At 34.3% G+C, this 19,689-nt stretch overlaps 1 protein-coding gene across 2 annotated transcripts in view; it reads right to left on the bottom strand.

Moving 5' to 3' along the window:
- Nucleotides 1-19,689, bottom strand: part of LOC150105831 (phospholipid-transporting ATPase ID-like) — a 311,509-nt gene that overhangs the window by 278,356 nt on the left and 13,464 nt on the right. For both annotated transcript variants that reach the window (XM_090394368.1, XM_090394369.1), the window contains exon 2: nucleotides 1,727-1,818. In XM_090394368.1, coding sequence (XP_090250494.1) covers nucleotides 1,727-1,760 — 34 coding nt within the window. In that variant the 5' untranslated portion in view covers nucleotides 1,761-1,818. The remainder of the gene's footprint in view (nucleotides 1-1,726; nucleotides 1,819-19,689) is intronic.

The following is a 19,689-nucleotide window of genomic DNA, read 5'->3' as shown; positions in this document are numbered from 1 at the left end:
AACCAAAAACAATGTTTTTGGATGTCAACAAGCAACAAACTGCCTGATTCACAACAGATGATATATGAGGGTGGTCTGAAAAGTTCACGGCCTCGACCATAGATGGCAACACTATTGGCAAGATTTTTTTTCTAAGTTGGTACATCTGTCATAAGCATCATAAGCATGTGAAATTTCAAGTCATTCTATCAAGTAGTTTGTTTTATATAGCTGTCTGAAGCAAAAGTGTTGTCTTCATCCCTTGAAATGGATAAAATTGAGTATCATGTAGTTATAATTCTTCGTAAAAGGTTTAACGCCAAAAGAAATTCATTCGAAGTTCATAAAAGTTTATGGGCACTCTTCTCCTTCATTTTCGACAATTAAGAAATGGTGCCGAGTTTAAACATGGTTGTACCAGCCTTGAAGATGATCCACGTGAAGGACATCCAAAAAGTGTAACAACCCCAGAAATCATTGATCAAGTGGACGATATGGTATTGGATGACCGGCGAGTCGAAGTGTGTGAAATTGCTGAGACTATAGGCATTTCACAAAAGAACGTATAGGATATATTTTGTATGAAGAATTACAAATGAAAAAGCTTTGTGCAAGATGCCACACTTGCTCAGAGCAGATCAAAAACACACTTGCATGAAAATCTCTTTGGAGCATTTTAACAAGAATAAAACTGATTTTGTGCACTGATTTATTACTATGGATGAGACTTGGATTCACCATTAGACACCAGAATCCAAACAGCAGTCAAAACAGTGGACAGAAGCCAGTTGTTCAGCGCCAAAAAAAAACAAAGTCAGTTCCATCAGCAGGAAAGATCATGGCATCAGTGTTTTGGAATGTTAAAGGCATTTTGTTTATTAATTATCTTGAAAAGGGTAAAACAATAACAAGGGGATATTATTCTGATCTTTTAACAAGACTAGAGATGAAAAAAAAATTGTGAGAAAAGACCCAGTTTACAGAAGAAAAAAAATCAGCTTTCATCTGCCCACAAAGGTGTTTTGGCAATGGGAAAATTAAAGGATCTGCACTATGAATTGTTGGAACATCCACCCTATTCCTCAGATTTGGCTCACTCTGACTTCCCAAAACTAAAACTCTTCCTCGCTAGTCAGTGTTTTACTTTGAATCAAGAAGTGATTGCAGTGGTAGAGGGGTATTTTGCAGATCTTACTGAGAACCACTACAGGAACAGGATAATGGTGCTGGAGCATCGCTGGAATAAATGTATTAACCTTAAGGGAGATTATGCTGAAAAATAATTTTGAAATTATAAATTGGTTTTTCATTCTTAGGCCGAGAACTTTCCACTCTGGCATAGTCTGGCAAGAATGCATTAATAGGAGAAAAAAGTTAATTTAAATAGCATGAAAATGAAAATCAAAGTGAGAAAAAAAAATTAATTCCTAAAGAACTGTCAGGTCTCTTCCTCTCTTTTTTATGTGCTTCCCACTCATGGAATATAATGTCCAGCCAAAGAATTTTTTTAATCTGGAAATCCTGCTCTAAAGGCCAAGCATGGACTTTTTCAGGCCATTTCAGGACTCGAATAAGCAGGGCACTAAGTCTCCCATAGACAGCTATTGGTTGGAGAGTGAGTACATTAACTACTCGGCCACCAGGCTAAGATGGGAGATGAACTTAATTGCCTAATGTGAGACCACCATCCTGCTTATCAGAGGCCTTTATTTAAAAACTGCATTTAATATTTAAATATGACACCTACCTCCTTCAAGCTCATCATGACTGCTTTTAACCATGTTTAAATAGAGCCCACAGGCTCAGCACCATCCAGTTTATTCATCAGTGAGATAATAACTGAAATTAAAAAAAAAAAAAAAAAAAAAAGTATTCTCCTTATTTACAGGAATTATCTTACTTAAATTATATAAATATTTATACATAGCTCTATTAATTTTTGAAGTTGCACACTGAATCTGTCACAGGCTCAGTTATGATTAAATCTAGAAAAAAAAAGTTATAATAATAAAATAAAATAAAAAATACGAAATTAACAAGATAGATAAAAATTAACACTGGTGTGTATGTTTACAGTGTTTGTAAGTAAGGAAGAGTGATCAGTACAATATAATAGTTTAAAATTCTCAGTTCGCGATATCTGATAAAAATGGCACTTCTTCAAGAAGTGTTAAATCTTCTCAACTATTTTTCATTCATAGTTAAGAATTTATGGAGACATAACACACATGTTAGAATAATTACTTTATTTAACATTAGGAAAGTAACATTCCACGTTTCAACCTCTGTATTGAGGTCATCATCAGGAAAAATACATATGTATAAGATACAAGCTGCATTATACAAAAGTAAAATGAATCTAAATGCTTGTTAATCTTTTAACCTAGCCTGACCTCTTGTGGGAAAAAAATAAAAAAATGGAGGAAAAAAAAAAAAATATATATATATATATATATATATAAAATTAAATTAAAATAAATTAATAAAATAAAAAAAATTAAAAATGGAACTACATTAAACATTTCTCAAGTCCTCTCATATTGAGATTTTCTTATGGGCTTGTTCTGGTTGCTATAAGGGTTGCAGATGGGTCCTCCACATTCTTGGAATGATTAATCCATCATTTTTGTTCATGTTTTAGCATTTCACAAGCTTCTTTGAATTTTCTCTAAAACCAGGTTTTGGTGAAGTGTAGGGACTTTGTGTCTTTCCAGTTGAATTGGATTACCAAAGCAGATGATATAGTTGAGCTATAGCTGAGTTAAAATGTATTGAAGATGCCTGTGACACACAGGCGAAAATTATACTATTAAATAATCTTTGTACATGACTTTTCAGTTATTAATTTTGTATACAATGAGTGATGAAGTGTTAGAAGTGAATGAAGAGGATGTATCCTGGATACTGAACATGCTAAATATCAATAAGGCAAGGGGACTAGATGGAATTTCACATGTTTTAAGGGAATGTGCCATTAGTTTGGCTGTTTAATGAAAGTTTTGCAATGGGGCAAGTTCTTGGAGAGTTAATTGTGGATAGAGATTTGAAGTTCCAAGAACAAATTGCAAAGGTTATGAAGACTTCAAGAAGGAAGGTAAGATAATACCACTGCAGAAGGGTGGTTGCGGAATGGTATCAAACTATAGGCCTGTTTGTATTTCTTCTGTACTTGTTAAGATTTTGGAGAAATTGGTGAGAACTTGTATACAGAATTGGGCAGATGAGAGTAATATTATTTATGCAGACTAGCATGGATTTGTTAAAGGGTGCTCTTGTTTTAGTAATCTGGTTATCTTTTACAATAGAGTAAAAAAAAAGCAGTATATGAGGTAAGGCATACACTGTCATGTTTTTGCATTTTTCCAAGACATTTGACAGTGTATCACATAAGTGATTTTTTTTTAAGTTGCATCATATGGGTTTGGTATCAGGTTAGTGGACTAGCGCTCTGATCGATATCAGAGAGCTGTGTATGGGCAGCAGTGTCAGGGAGTAGGAAGTTATAAGTGGAGTTGTTCCACAGAATTTGGTCCTGGGACCATTGCTGTTCAATCTTTATGCCAATGATATTGTCACAGGACTACAGGGAGATGTTTTCAGATGATGTTAAGCTTGAAATGGTTATTAGTAATAGTGCCTGATGTTTTGGCTCTTGGAGAATTTGAATAAGCTGTAAGGGTGAAAATGGCATGGGGATGTCAGATTTGAGATGTCAAAGCTTGACATCTCAAAGAATTGCAGCAATGTTGAGGAAAACATTAACTATAAGAGAAGTGTGCTGGTTTCATTGTATAAGGCTCAGATCAGGCCACATCTTGATTTCTATGCTCATATCTGGTCAACAGGATTTGAAGGGGATGAAGTAACCTTGGAGAGGGTTCAGAGACATAACAAAAATGATATCCAGTCTGCACAATGTTGATTATGAGAATAGATAGACTGAGGGCATGTGGACTGTAGAGTTTGGTGAATAAGGGTGAAATATGACAAACATTTCAGCTGTTGAAGGGTTATATTAACACCGAGATTTTTAATACGGTAGAAAAAGGGAAAGGAGCAAGGACAAGGGGTCATCTGTAGAAGTTGCAAAAGAAGGTGGTAAGAAAAGTTTTTTGCATGGAGCGTGGTAGGAGCATGGAATGCGTTGCCTCAGTGGGTGTATTCTGGATACTGAACACGCTAAATATCAATAAGGCAGGGGGGACTAGATGGAATTTCACATGTTTAAAGGAATGTGGTGAACATGCTTTGGACATGCAGACTGTGGATGATTTTAAGAAGTGGTGTGATACTTTATGTTGACTAATGTTTACCTCACATGATCAATGTTGTGACTCCATGGAGGTCAGGAAATGAATAAAATGGACACTTGAATTCCAAAGCAGACTATGCACAAACCTTTCTTTACTGAAACAGTAAATTCTTTCCCTTAAGTATTGTCTGATTTTATTCCAGAATATAAAAGTTGGTCAAATAAAACAGATGCTTTACTCTGAAGCAATTCATTACCTAGGGATGGTTTTACAGTATTCAAGTACACAAATGATTCACAAAGACTAATGATTTTTAAAACAATCTATACGTTTCTTTATGAATTACTTAAAAATCATAATTTCTAATGAAGTTTCACTTCTTCCTTTTCCCCTCTTTTACCTTGCAGTGTTGAGGGTTTTCTGTTCATTTAATCACAACTGTTAAACAAGGATAGGGTGGTTAGCCCCTATGACTCCAAGTGTATCCTATGTATGCAGAAGCGTTGAGTTCTCGAGGTCGGTTTGCCTGCTTTCAGGATGAAAGACGCCAGATAAACTGGGGAGAAAAACCCTGCAGTCCATGCCCAAGACCAGTTAACTTGGCTATGTCTGAGAAAGATCCTAAGCTCCTCACATCAGTAACAGGAATCAAATCCAGGACACTCCTTTCCCAGGCATATGGTTGTGAAGCACATAGTCACTCGGCTAACTGCAAGGACTATGAAGTTTCTCTGTTCTTCACATAACAATGTCAAAAAGATGAGCAATTAATGGATCTGCTTTCATGTTATTTATACATGCTCACTGGAGTTTTGCTTCAAAAATCTGGCAAAACAAAAACTCATCAGTATTCCCTTTCTCAAAACTCACAGACTATAACAAATAATACTTTCCAAAACAATGCTCAGAAAGTATGTAAAACGGTAATTATGTAAAGTACCAACCTATTTGTTGAACCATTTACGTATTCAGCAGATTGTTTATATCATCTATTTAAATACACTCATTAACAATGTGTGCATTTTAAAACAAATATAACTAGCAATAAGTTTTAACCATGAACCATTAGTTTAATATATTAAACTATTTCTTCCAATCATAATGTAAAAATAGTATATACTAAATCATCACTTTCATAGCTAGTACAGCTAAAAAGGATGTGGCAGATACTATGACAGTACAATACTTATGTACTATGTCATTTACTAAGTTCATATCATGATTTTTTTCAAATTCATCTATTATTTTGTCAGATATCAAATTCAATTAGCTCCAACTTTTCTACCATTTAAAGTAATTTTAACTGCATCAATCAATATTAACTTCCTTCTGCAATTTTGGCTTCAAACACTTCTTTCAATCTTTAAGAGATGTCTCCTAATGGTTAACCAACTATATCACCGATATTAAAATGGGAACTTCTTTCCTAAAATCAAATTTCATTTTTATGTTTGTTTACAAAATGCACAAGTACCAATTACATTTGATTCATCCATTTTTCCACATTAATTCTTAGCTGTGGCTGGATAATGTTATGGATATTTTGAGATCTTTAAAAATTTTTCTAAAGTCTTTGTGATTTACAGGATACAAAGTAAAACTCAATTGCAGCTGGATGAAATTTAATAAAATTGGTATTTTGGATTTCACTAAAATTTGTTCAGTCACCTCAATTCTGGATTGAATTGAACCATTAAATTTATTGGCAAACAATTCAAAATGGTAATTCTGCTCTGGGTAGATGCAACTTAAATACAATGTAGTATTCAGATAATTACTAAAAGAGCCTAAATACATCTTCATTTTAGCTACATAAAATTACATAGGAAAGGTGGATATTAATGTTTATACCGCCCCCTCCCCCCCGCAAACCGGTCAGGAAGTCTATAGACAGCATGCATCGTATCCAGATTTAGCTGGACACGATGCATGCTATCTGTTGAAAGAACATGGATAAGAAGTGCAATTCGACCGGCACGTCCATTAGAAGGTGTGATAATCCCTCACGCTGAAGAGAGCACTTAATCAGATTATCTCAAGCTCATAGCTGTGACTCAGTTGCCATAACAAGAAATGCAGTTCCTCGATCTATGCTGGGTAACTGAATCTTAGTTATTATTATTATTATTCAGGCCTCCATGGAGTCAAAAGACTCATCATGGGAGGTCCTTTCTAAGAAACACAAGTCTATCAAGACTCATCGAGGGAGGACCATTCTAGGAAACACAAGGTCTATCATACCACTCCTTAAATGCATTGACCGTTCTCGCTCTCACCATTCCATCAGGCAATGCATTCCATGGTTCAACCACCCTCCATGCAAAGAAACCACTCCTTACCCTCTTTCTCACAGTTTCTTTTCGTAACTTCCAGGGATGGCCCTTGACATAACTTCTTCCCGCTGTTCAACCAAGCGAAAGAACTTCCTAGTATCAACCCTGTAACCACCTCTCAACAGTTTAAAAATATCAGTCATATCACCCCTCCATCTATCCACCAACCTCTGCAGTCCACACTCCCTCAACCGATCCTCATAACTAATATTGTACAGTCCCGACATATATTGGATAAACTATATTGGATATAGTTTATCCAATATATGGATAAACTATATATGGAGTATATTGGATAAACTAAAAATATAGAAATTATTTTTATTTATTTTCTCTTTTTATTGTACAATAAAATTTTAATGCCTGAACAAAATAAAAGATCCTTGCATGGTTTCTTCACTTAAATATAGCCTTACTGTCGAGAACCAATTTCATTTTTAATTTATATTTTTTTTTGCTAATTTTTTCTAATCGCTTACTCCCAAAAACATTTTCTTTGTTCTCAAAGAAATTAATTCACGATAATTATTTGAAATATTATTTAAAAAACCAGCTGCTGACGTTTGAGGTTATGTTATATTTTTGTTCAAAACCATGTTTGGAAAAATACTTCACAGATTTGCTGAAGGACCTACTTGAACGACTTTGCTTTATAGAGAATAATGAAATTCTCTAATCATATCACTAAATTTTTTTTTTCTTTATATTGTAATCTACTGTTCTTTGCACTTCACTTTCTTGGTTTCCCTGTTTAATTGGTCATTACGAAATAAAATTAACAGTTATGATTTAAATCGATATGTATATATTTTCTACTAATTCAGATATTATGCTCCAATTTTATAATAAGCAATACTTTTGCTTTTTATATATATATATAAATTACAAAGTTTTGTATTAAAAATTTCCGCTACAGAAGATCGACAGAATCAACATTATTATTGTCATATTTATTTTTCTCGTCTGGGAGAAAAACGGTAAAATGCCACTCTTATAATTGTATCAGATGTTATAATGGCAAAAAGGCAAAAATAATAAGGAAAAAAAAATCATTTGTACTTTCTTTGCGAAACACAAAGAAAGAACATTGTAAATTCACCCAATGAAAAAGAAAATACTATATATTTTTCTTGTGTTATCTGATTTTTTCTTGTAGTGCAAAGAAGAAATCACTGCCCATGAGATGGTAGAATACAAGAGGGCAAAAATCTGTAGATTGATTACATTATAACTAATAGAGAAATCATGTCAAAAAATATTATTTATGTAAGAGTTCTAACATCAGCAGATATAACGACATTTTCTTCTAGTTTAGATAAGTGGCATTGTTGAAGTAGCTAAACCTTTGCTGCTATTTACACTAAAATGAATGGACATGTTTCCCCAAGTGATTTATGTTCATAACAGTTGTCTTGCGAACGATTTATAAAATAAATTCTCTGAAATATCTGTAGATTGAATAAGTCTATAACCTTCCCCCCCACTCCCAAAAAATAAGATTATGTGAAGCATATGCTCCTTTTTTTTTTAAAATAATCCAAGTCCTCTTTTTCAAGATAATTGTACGAAATAATTTATACTTTTTCGATAATAAAAATGAAACTGATCATTATAAATTAAGAACTTATTTCAGCATAAATGCTGTATCAGCCTGTAAAAGAAATGTCCATTTTTTTCAATATTAGGATGTCTACTAATCAACAATTGAAAAGGAAACATGACATTCTTGATGTATCTCGCACTACAGTTTGAGGGACTTTAGTGTCCTTTCTGGACAAGTGTTCTCTCTTTTCTTTCTCAATAGCACTGAGAGTAATCTAAGCCTTTACCTTTTCCTCCAGCTAAGAGGATTACTATCAAGTATTTCTAAGACATAGATTACTTCAGAAATAGCAACCAAAAGCATAAATAGAAATAAAAATATTTAGATTATTTTAAGAAAAAGAAACAAAAATAATACTACTGAACTTTCTTTTGTGTGGTATGCATATAAACAATTTTACGTGGTGAAAATATAGCATAGTATTTCTAAAATTTCAAATCATTTCAGCAGACAGTAGAACAGCTGAATTTAGATTGCAAAGAAATAGTACAGAATTAGAAGCTTCATGGTACAACAATATTGTCTTATTTCTTTTGTCAAAACAGTCAAATGAAGTATTAGATTTTGAATACTGTCTGGAAATGTTTTCAAACCTGTAGAAATTTAGAGTGGTTATGTAACTGAATTCCAGGAGAGATAAAAAGGGGGGGGGGGGGGGGGGTAAGCATTAGAAAATCTTCAAAATGAGCATAAATTTTGAATCATTCTGTATATGGTATCCTTCATATTATATTTTCAACATATCTACGGTGGTTATACACTGGATATATATAATATGCATCCAACAAAAAACAAAAGGTGTAGAATCCCTCCAAACATCATTGGATATAAATTTTTGATACTAAAAAGACTCGCAATCAGAAACGAGTTATGAAATATAATCATTTGTTGTTCATAAAATAAAAAATCGTCTCTAAAACTAAAATGTGATGATCCATATAACGGTATTTTGCTAGAAAAGAAAGCAAAAGGTCATTTATTTCAATAAATATTATTTAAAAATATAAATATGTGACATATGTTCAATGCAAACATTTGAAAATTCACGAAAAAAGTTGTTTCTGTATTGCGAGTAAAGTGCAAGAATAACCAGTGCAACTGTTCCGTTGCAGTGCTTTGAAGAATAAATTTATAATACAGCAAATTTACTATTACTAAATAGATTCATTGCAAAGGCTGATCGATAGTCATTTCAGGATTGATTATTTTCGCACATGTGAAATTCGTTTCAATTTTTGGGAAGAAACACAATAAATCATTTTGGAGGCAAAAAAAAGTAAAATAACTTAGGAGAGTAAAGGAAATTCCAAGTAAAACAGTGTGCATAAAGACAGGTGACACAAAAGTCAGGCACTAACAGTTAATCCTCTAATGGCTTTAAAATAGCCATAAAGGGATTAACGGTGGAGGGAGGTAATGACATGATAAAAGGTAGAATGCCGATGAAGTTTTGATCCATGCAGAATGCTATGGTGGGCTGGATATTTCATCCAGCTCAGCCAGTAGGAGTTAAAGATCCAACATTACTTCAAAGAGCCTCCATAGCTCAGTCATTATAGATGAAGCCCTTTGGTTGGAAAGACCTAGGTTCAATTCCCATCAGTGATGGGAGGAACCTTTATCTGGTCTCTTTCAATGAAAGGTAAGTTAGCTGGTCCCATAAGGTGTGGGGGGGGGGGCGTTCGCCCAGAAACTCAGGTTTTTCATCCCCCTGAACTAGCAAACCAGCCCGAGGCATAAGGCCAACCATCTTATCTTCACGATGGTTAGGGTTGCAAGAATAAGAAATCTTGATACCATAAAAGATAGAAGAGGATTAAGAAAGAAGAAAAAAAAACTTTATTTCAAAGCTAAATGTTTGTAGAAACTTATGAAAGTTTTGTAAAGTTTGACCTGAGAGTTTACAAAAATATCCTTAGCATCAGAGTTGCTTAGCTTGCACTACTTAAAAGAACGTGACAGCTACATAAGGCCAGTGAAACCTTAAAAAATGCACTAATAAAAGGCGAACATACAGGCACTTGGGTAGCAGTTGTATTTCTTTAAGTGGAGCAAGCTAAGGCAACTCCAATGCCAAGGATTGCATTCTCATAAGCTCTCAGGTCAATTTTACAAAGATTTCATACGTTTCCATAAACATTCAGCTTTGAAATAATATTGGATCTTTAATATTCACTTTTATTATGTAATTTTAGTATTTAAGATTTCTGATAAATTTTTGCAAATCATCTTCATTTTGAAACATTCAACTTATTTGTAATAAGATATGCAATATACAACCATATATCTAAAGTACATATGATAAAAATGGCTCTACTTTGTTACCATCAGACCTGAAGATACTAACAAACAGAGTGCTCAACAAACCATGGCTTAAACTCATTCAACCATTTCAGCACTACCATACTCTGAAATAAAGTAGACAATTTTTATGACCAAAATGGTTAATGGATCCGTTGTAAAGTGAACTTTAATTTCCCACAGGCTCCATATCATGAATTACTGATAATTTTGTGGAAATACAATTTGAACTGGAATAAACTTTGGTTTATTCTTTATTATGCATATCATGGGATGAGACAACTGAAAGTTCGAGACAAGTCCCATTACTTTCATTCCTGATTAATGAAGGCTTAAAATTTCATATTTCTCTTCTAATATTATTGCTATCTACTTCTTTAAGGATTCTATATTCTCCAATTCACTTTTCCTCTTTCTAAAAGATTCTTGATGGAATGCATGTACTGTATTATAATTTTAAACTGACAATAAATGAAAAGTGAGGCAAACTACAATAGTTTGCTCCAATCACAGACCTTACACTAATTCCTTCTGTACTGGTGAGATGATCAGAACACAGTGCCTGTTTTTGTTTTTCTAAACACAAATATGTATATAACATTTTGTGATGCAAAATGTTAGTTTTTAAATGAAAACTAAGGTATGCCGATTCTGCTATTAGAAATCATTCATTCATTCATTCTAGTTAATATTTTACTCTCAGTTGCATGCTGTTGTCTCAGTCAGGCAACAACCTGCCATTGAAGTAAACAAATCCTGATTACCTCATTTCTGTGGGCTAACATAACATAGTCATGGAAATTCTTGACCAGTTGTAAAAGTGGAGGGAGAGAGGGTGGGGGCTAAAGCAAGCAGTTGCAAAGTGATCATTTTCCAAGTGAAAAAAAAATTTTCGCTCCACTCTTCTGCTCATATCCTCTTAATAACTTCAAGGAATAGATGACCTGTTGTCCTACCTCTACTCTATGAAAAATCTCTTCACATTAAAGTAGCAAAAATTCCTACACCAATAAATATATACATATCCTAGGTATATGTCTTGATCATAATCACCCTTCCTCTTATCTCTCAATCTGCCTTACACCCAACATTCCAGAGGCCTCATACTTTGCTAGAATTTCAAAAATCTCTTCATCTTCTCAAAAACCAGATAACCAAATCCACACATAGCAGTCCATATTCAGCCAGGTCAAAACCTATAGTGGAACAATACCTCTTTACCTCTACATATCAATGCCATCCTCATTACTGCCATAATCCAGTGTGCTGTCTTCACAAATTTGTAAGTGTGGGCATATATTTCAGATCAGTGTCTACCATCATGACAGGTTCTTCATCTTCTCTACCACCTTAGAGATATTCCCGCCACCTGAATATATAGCATTATTATTCTTTTTGCAGAGGCATCTCCATAGAATCTGAAGACTCATTGTGGGAGTTCCCAGACCAACGATTATTCACACAATGCCTCTCATATGTTTTAATCACATTCACTGACAAAGCACTTATAATTGTCATGAATAAATTCATCCACCATTCTTCAAGCAAAAAAATCTAGCTCTCACATCCATGCCAACCACTCTTACTCATCGGGTGTGGCATCTATACTACAAAAACCATGAGTAACTAAACAGATATCTTTTCTACATATCAACCAAATTTTATAACCAACAAACCTTCAACTAGTCCTCCCAGAGAGCATTTTGTAAACCATTCACCATGTTTATCACTTACTTCTAGATCCTCTCAACCAATACATACAAAGATGGATAATCACTTAACGTTACTTGTCAGTGCATTTTTCAACATCCAAGTGATCCTCTGAGCTAATTCATCTGCTTCTGCAGTGTCTGATGTCCTCTTAACTGTCTGCCATTGCCACCAAATACTTTGCCTCAATTACTTCTCAACAGTTCCATTTATATAATACAAAGCTTGTGACATTTTCATTCCAAAGTACATAATCTTACCCTTTGCAATAGTAAACTCTCAATTATTATCCTTTATCCACACCATCAGTATTTAAATCAATCTGAAAGATCTGTCATCACCGTTATTAATTATTGCTCTCCCCAGTTTTTCATGATCAAAGAAAGATATGGATATTGTTCCTGAAATCTGCCATTTTCAATATAATTAATATAAAAACTAATAGCAGTGGCTCAAGTGTAAAACTCGGTAGAGCACACTACTGATTATTCTACTTTGCATATACTACTCTGATGCATCTACCCTGGTATCTTGTCAAATGTTCTGACAAGTCTTACAATATCACAGTGCCATTTCCTTTAACGAATGATTGTCATTTTAATATGGAAAGCAAGTAAATTATTAAGGCAAGACTTACTCTTCAAAGTCGTGCCTCACAAAGCCCATATATGATTAGCCCTGAAGACCATTCTTCCACTTTTCCTCAAACACATTAACAAATGCTGATTAACATCTATTCCTTGTTCAGCTACAGATATACTAAACCAGCTTCTTATTCTCATCTTTTAGTCCACTACTTCTGTGATTTGGAACAATGTTCACCATGGAGGTTTCCCCTAAGGATTACAACCTTCAATTGTTAAAAATGCCTATCAAACAGGTTCAGTCTTTCGTGTTGTTTTCGCTGAGTTTCTTTGCCATCATCATACTAGAATTAAACCAGGCATGCACTCTTCTAACACTATGCTGGAAACCTTGAATTATAGAATCACCATACATCACACTCTTCATAGTTCCATTCAGTCGTCTCTCACTGGCATCCTTAAGTCTTTCTATTCCTCTCCTCTAATCCCTGCTCTCTGTTTTGACTTCCACTTATTTCTTTTCTTTCTCTAATGTTCTCATTCCTTTCTCTCACTCCTACTCCCTTTTCACCAGTTAACTTATTAGTTATTCTTGAGACACTTGTGACATTAATTAAGAATTATAAACACATTAACACAAGAATATTTTAATGTTTGCCAAATATTTCACTCTGGATATTTCTTGTGTCAAAACAAATTCTACAACCAAGTGGAAGGAACGGCCATGGAAAGTCCACTTTCATCTGCTTTAGCCAACTTTTATTTGGAACATCTAGAAGACATTCCGTTTTCATCTATATTTCCTCAACCATCCTTCTGGGTAAGATATAGACGACATCTTTTCAGTGTAGCCTCACAACAGAGATTCCTTACCTTCATTTTTAGCCAAAATCAATTCCTTACATTCTCGTATTAAGTTTACCATGGAGATTGAAAAAGACAATAAGTTATCCTTTTTAGACATCCTCCTCATCCGCCCACCTTCAGGTATTCTGACAACAGCTTACAGAAAACCTACTTTTACTGGACGTTACATTCTCAAACAATCTGCCCATCATCCTTATCAAAAAACAGGAATCATAAAATTCTTAATTCGATGAGCTAGAACTAATTGCTCAACTCCCCATGAATTACAGAAAGAATTTTCAACTATCAAACATCACATGAAATGAAATGGCTTCTCCAAAAAAACTACACAACATCTGTTTGATTCCTACAATCCAATCCAGAACAACAAAGGACCAATACGTCGAGTTCCAATTCCATATATTTCAGGGATTTCAGAACTAATTTCAAGAATTCTGAATAAATATGATTTAACAGTCACTTATATCCCTATTAACAAAATATTCACCTATTTCCCCTCTTCTAAAAATAAATGCTCAACTATGTTTCTGCTTGGTGTATATCAAGTTCCTTGTAACTGCAATCTGTCATACTTTAGACAAACCGGATGCTCTATAGAAAAAATAGAAGAACATCAATCATACATTCTTCACAACAAATCCAATAAGTCTGGATTGGCGCAGCATACAGAGACAAGCCACAACATTCTCTGGTCCAAGACTTTCCTTCTACACAGATGTTGTAGAAGGAGAGTCTTGGACCAGAGATTTATAAATTCGAATGCCTATTCAAAGAGAGTGCTGAGGCCTTACTTCAACACCCTAACATGAATCGAAATGACTGCATCCTTGTCAGAAATATGGGAAAGTTTAATCCAGATAACACACTAAAAAATTTTATTTATTATTTTTTAAATTGAGACTTTTAATTGTTACATTAGTCTAATGTTATCTTTAATTGAATTTATAAATTAAGATTGTTATATGAAATTGTGAATTAATCCCTTTAATTTATTCATCACTCTGATGAAATTTACCTCTCGTTAATGCTTAGCAATGTAACATCACGCGGCTCGTTCTACTTTTGAATGATCAATTGTTTGTATTCTACCTTGTAAACTGTTCCTAGCAAGCCACTGAGGATAGTCTGTTAGTTTCAGACTGAAATATTTGGCAAACATTCAAGTATTCTTGTGTTAACGTGTTTATAATTCTTAACTTATTAGTTAGTAATAAAATCAGCAATAATGTTATAATTAAATTGTCACTTCATTTCCATTTTGCAGTTATCTGTAAAATCAAATGACAACATGGTTCAAACAGATCTGATCCCTATCAAGAATACTCTAACTCAGTCTGTCAGACCTCTCCTTAGCACTCAGATGTCTCTAAGCTTTGCTTTCTTTAATTTGTAATTATGTCACTTTCAAAAAAGACTGTAAAACAAAGATTGCATATGCTGTATATAATTTATCTGTAAGCATTAAGCTGCAGCCCATCATCACTCTTGTAGTAAGAAGGCAGTATGCATTCATTGATTTAGGTATGAAACATGGAATCATGATTTAAAAAAGAAAAAGTTCTTTTCTCTTATGATTGCTTTACATCTTGTCAAGTTCATAACTTATTTTTAATGGTATTACAATACAAAGCAAACTAAATTACATAAAAAAAATATATTTATTAATTGGTTTAAATTTTGCTGGATTTCAAACCAGCATCTTCAGAGCAAAACATTACAGTTTACATGCAACAACGATTAAGTGAAACAATTCAAGTTGTAATGGACAAAAGATCTAAAGTCCTAATTTGGCACCTTTTAATGTAAAAAAAAAGTATTACAGTTGTGCAAGAGTTGATCTCAGAATAACAGTCTCCCAATTTTTTGGCAAAGTAATGCAGTCGTATTTTATTATTATTCAGGCCTCCATGGAGTCAAAAGACTCATCGTGGGAGGTCCTTCCTAAGAAATACAAAGTCTATCAAGACTCATCAAGGGGGAGGTCTCCTCCCTAAGAAACACAGTCTATTATACCACTCCTTGAACTCACTGACCGTTCTCACCACTCCATCAGGCAATACATTCCATGGTTCAACCACCCTCCATGCCCCTCTTGCTCACAGTTTCCTTTCATAACCTCCAGGGATGGCCTCTTGTCATCAGTCCTTCCCACTGTTCAACCAAGCAAAAGAACTCCCCAGTGTCAACCCTGTAACCACTTCTCAACAGTTTAAAAGTCTCAATCACATCACCTCTCCACCAAACTCTGTAGTCCACATTCCCTCAGCCGATCCTCATAACTATCACTGTACAGTCCTGAAACCATCTTTGTTATCTGCCTTTGTACCCTTTCCACAGTTAATTTATCCCCTTCAAATCCTGGGGACCAAATCTGAGAACAATAGTCCAAGTATGGTCTGATCAGGGTCTTATACAACGGAATGATAACTAACTGTTTTATCTCTGCAGGTCAGTGTCCTTCTTATTATTGCAGTAATCCTCTGTGTTATCTTCACCACCTTTGCAATATGTCCACTAAATTTCAGTTTTCTATCAATCATCACCCCCAGATCTCTTGTCTCCCCTATTTGTTCAGGTTAGGCAAATGCTTCATAGCCACTGATGACTTAAAATAATCTTTCTGACCTATAACTTCTATATAGCACACTGGTTTTCTTCCATTTAATTCTGTGTGAAGGAGTGTCCAAAGTGAAGGTATTTCTTATGTTCTCCAAGGCAGATATTAGCTCTTCTGTCCACCATAGGCAAAGTCACAGTCATAACAGCGAACCATCTGAAAGGCAAGTGACTACTGTGTCAAGAAAACATTGTTTTTCTACCATGAAGTGAGTTTTGAGGTGTTGGCTGTCTAGGTAAGTAACAAAAGAATCTAAAGTGTCTTGCCCATAAGACAATGGCAAACACATGATCAACAAAGTGTAACTGCACTAAGGGTTTGTACGTAGCTGCTATTTTAAAATGTTTTTCATGTAAAAGTTAGCTAGAGGGAGGAATCCATCTTTACCATACTTTCTTGGCTAATGGCTACAGCTCCTACAAATTTAAATATTATATGGCCCTCTTACTTTCTCCTCTTCAAACACACAAGAACAAAAAGGAACAAAACACCACTATTCTATTCCTATATCTGAGGTACACTGCAATGATAGTCTAAGTACTAATAAAATATGACCATCACACTACATTCAAACCACATGCTAAATTAGCAACTCTGATCTTTTCTCATAAGGATAAACTTTATCCTCTACCATATCCTGTAGTGTATACAGTTCTCTGTGACTTAGCCTACTATAGACAGACAAGAATATCTATTAACAAATTAGAGAACATAATGTATTTGTTATTATTATGGCAAGTCTGAACTGACAGATCTTAACACAAGATTAGATGGAAGAAAACTAACGTGCTATATAGAAGTTATATGTCAGAAAGATTATTTTTAGAGTCAGCAGAGGCTATGAAACATTCTACTAACCTGAACAAGTAGAGAGGCATTATGCCAAAAAATTGAGAGAATCAACTTCTACAAAACTGTAATACTTTTTTTTTTTTATTATTCACATTAGAGGGTGCCAAATTAGGACTTTACATCTTTTGTCCATTACAATTTAAATTGTTTCACTTAATCATTGCTGAATGTAAATTGTAACATGTTCTGCTCTGAAGATGCTGGTTTGAAATACAGCAAAATATAAACCAGTTAAACATCTTATAATTTAGTTTGTTTGGTGTTGTAATTAAAATAAGTTAAGAAAAATGTCCAATCCATAAGCTTATTATCTTGTCAACAGTTTTGCAAAATATATTAGACAGCGACGTTAGGATACATGATTTGAAGAAAACCAAAATATACAAATAACAATTTTGTTTAACTAATGTATCTGGGTTTTCTATTAAAATCATACTCTATATTGTCAGCCCGGTTGACCAAGTGGTTAGCGTATCCGCTCTCCAGCCAAAAGACTGGAGAATGGGTTTGAATTCTGCCATGGATGTTTGCGATTGTCCGTGGTTAAACCACTAGTAGTGGTTATGGGTGGTAGATGGCATTGGTGTAGTTGCAGTTCATTTTAGTTGGTGGATTGAGTGGTGGAGACAGAGTTGTAGAGTAGCCATCTTCGGTCTTTGGACGTCTACGAGTCTTTGGAGTCCCTGGAGGTGTCAAGTAATATCAAATAATAATATCAAAATCAATATTTCAACTCTTTAGATCTCTCTCTAGCTTTAATTCATAATTACCAAAAAATATTCCAGTATTGTAGGATAATGAATCTTCCTGATTCTGGTGTAGAAAGCATTTAAGAAGTTGCGAACACCTCATCTAATTGAACAGAAGGAATTAAGTGATCTTGTTTAAGATATGAATTTATCTATACGACATTCTGAACTGCTTGCAGCTCATCTTCAACAATGAAACTTATTCGGCTTTAGGAGTAAAAGTGTTTTTAAAAGCAAAATCTTAATTTAATATCAAGTTTGTTACTGCCATGATGCAGACGGGTTTTTTTTTTTTTTTTAGAGAGAAAAGAAAGAAAATTAATAAGCATAAAGAATAGTGATCTTTTGTGAACTCTTCCAAACAAACTTAAAAGCAATTTTATTGTATAATAACAAGAGACCTATACAACCTTCTACAGTCAATAAGTATAAAGGTAATAGGTCAAAGGATGACTATCTGGCAATTTAAAAGAAAATGCATTATTTGCCAGCCTGGTGACCAAGTGGTCAGAATATCTGCTTTTCAATCAACTGACTGTGGATTGGCGTGGGTATTTTGCAAATATCTACAGGTGGTGGTGTAGAATTTCAATTCTGGTATGACATTGCTACTCTACTTATTAGAGACCTAAAGCAGTTTGAAGAAGTTCTATGTTTTGTCTCTAGCACAGGGTTTCTGAATTATCTGAAGGTTAGCCAATTCAAGGTACCAATAATGATATACTATAGGCCGATGGCCTTTTGTGGGAGGGATTCATATGAACTGTTGAATGTGCAAGGCAGATTTACAAAATATTTATACTTTTTTTTTGCATACAGTCCACAGGGAGAAAATGAAATATGTCAAACTATCATCCTCCTGAAAATAATTTACAACAGGTAGAGAAAACATAACATGTGTCTCTTCTTTACCCCAAGAAGTATTCTTCAACCATGGCTTTAACTGGGTTTCACAGAAAACTGATGCTGTTACCAGATCCAAAAGAAGGACATTCCACATCTAATGGCAAAATCCCCAAAATCTCAGAAACCAAACTTAAAGTATATTTGTTAGATCTCAAATGAGGGAAGTATTAAAAGAAAAATTCAAAAACAGTCTCAAGTAAAACCTAGAACCAAGATTGGATTATTTAGTAATATTCTAAAGAGCCTGGATCCAACAATAAAGATGAAAATTATAAAGAAATAAACCAACCTACAACAACGTACCACAAGATGAGGACAAAGAGATCACTGAAGATTTGTTTCATTCATATCTGGACTTCTTTTCCTAAACTTGGGGCAATAAGCGATAAACGAAGTGAGCAGCTTCACTCATGGACATCATTGTTATAAAGCACAATACTCTGGAAATATGACTACCGTTGGTATCTTCCAAGGAAACATGATTAAATGGTGCTTACAGGGGAGGAAGCTCTTAACATGCCTTGTTACCAAATGTTATTTTCTTCCTGAGTAAAATATACAGTAAGTACTTGAAGACTGGTGGATCTGGTAACAGCATCAGATGATGCATCTGCAACAAGGTAGGGACTCTACCTCTAATTGGGGAAAGTGACCATGCAGTCATGTTATGGGACATTGCTAAACATGATTAGGAGAGAAAGCTTAGAATAATACTATAGCTTAAAAACCTACAAAGTTCTTAAACATGGAAAGAACTTTGAAACATTCTCCTAGATTCCATTCCACCATATACTACTCTCTGGTGCCTGTCAACATCCCCCCCCCCACCCCATCCATGCTACTAGCTTCATATCCATTCCTATTTGCTCCAACTTTTGTAATTGTTTTCCCATGCGGTATTTTGTCAAATGCCTTTGCAACAATACCTATAATTT

The sequence above is a fragment of the Typopeltis vanoorti genome, chromosome 6, assembly GCF_054136105.1.
Source record: "Typopeltis vanoorti isolate ZY-2024b chromosome 6, IOZ_Tvanoo_1.0, whole genome shotgun sequence".
Lineage (NCBI taxonomy): Eukaryota > Metazoa > Arthropoda > Arachnida > Uropygi > Thelyphonidae > Typopeltis > Typopeltis vanoorti.
This window is presented reverse-complemented; position numbering and strand designations above follow the sequence as displayed.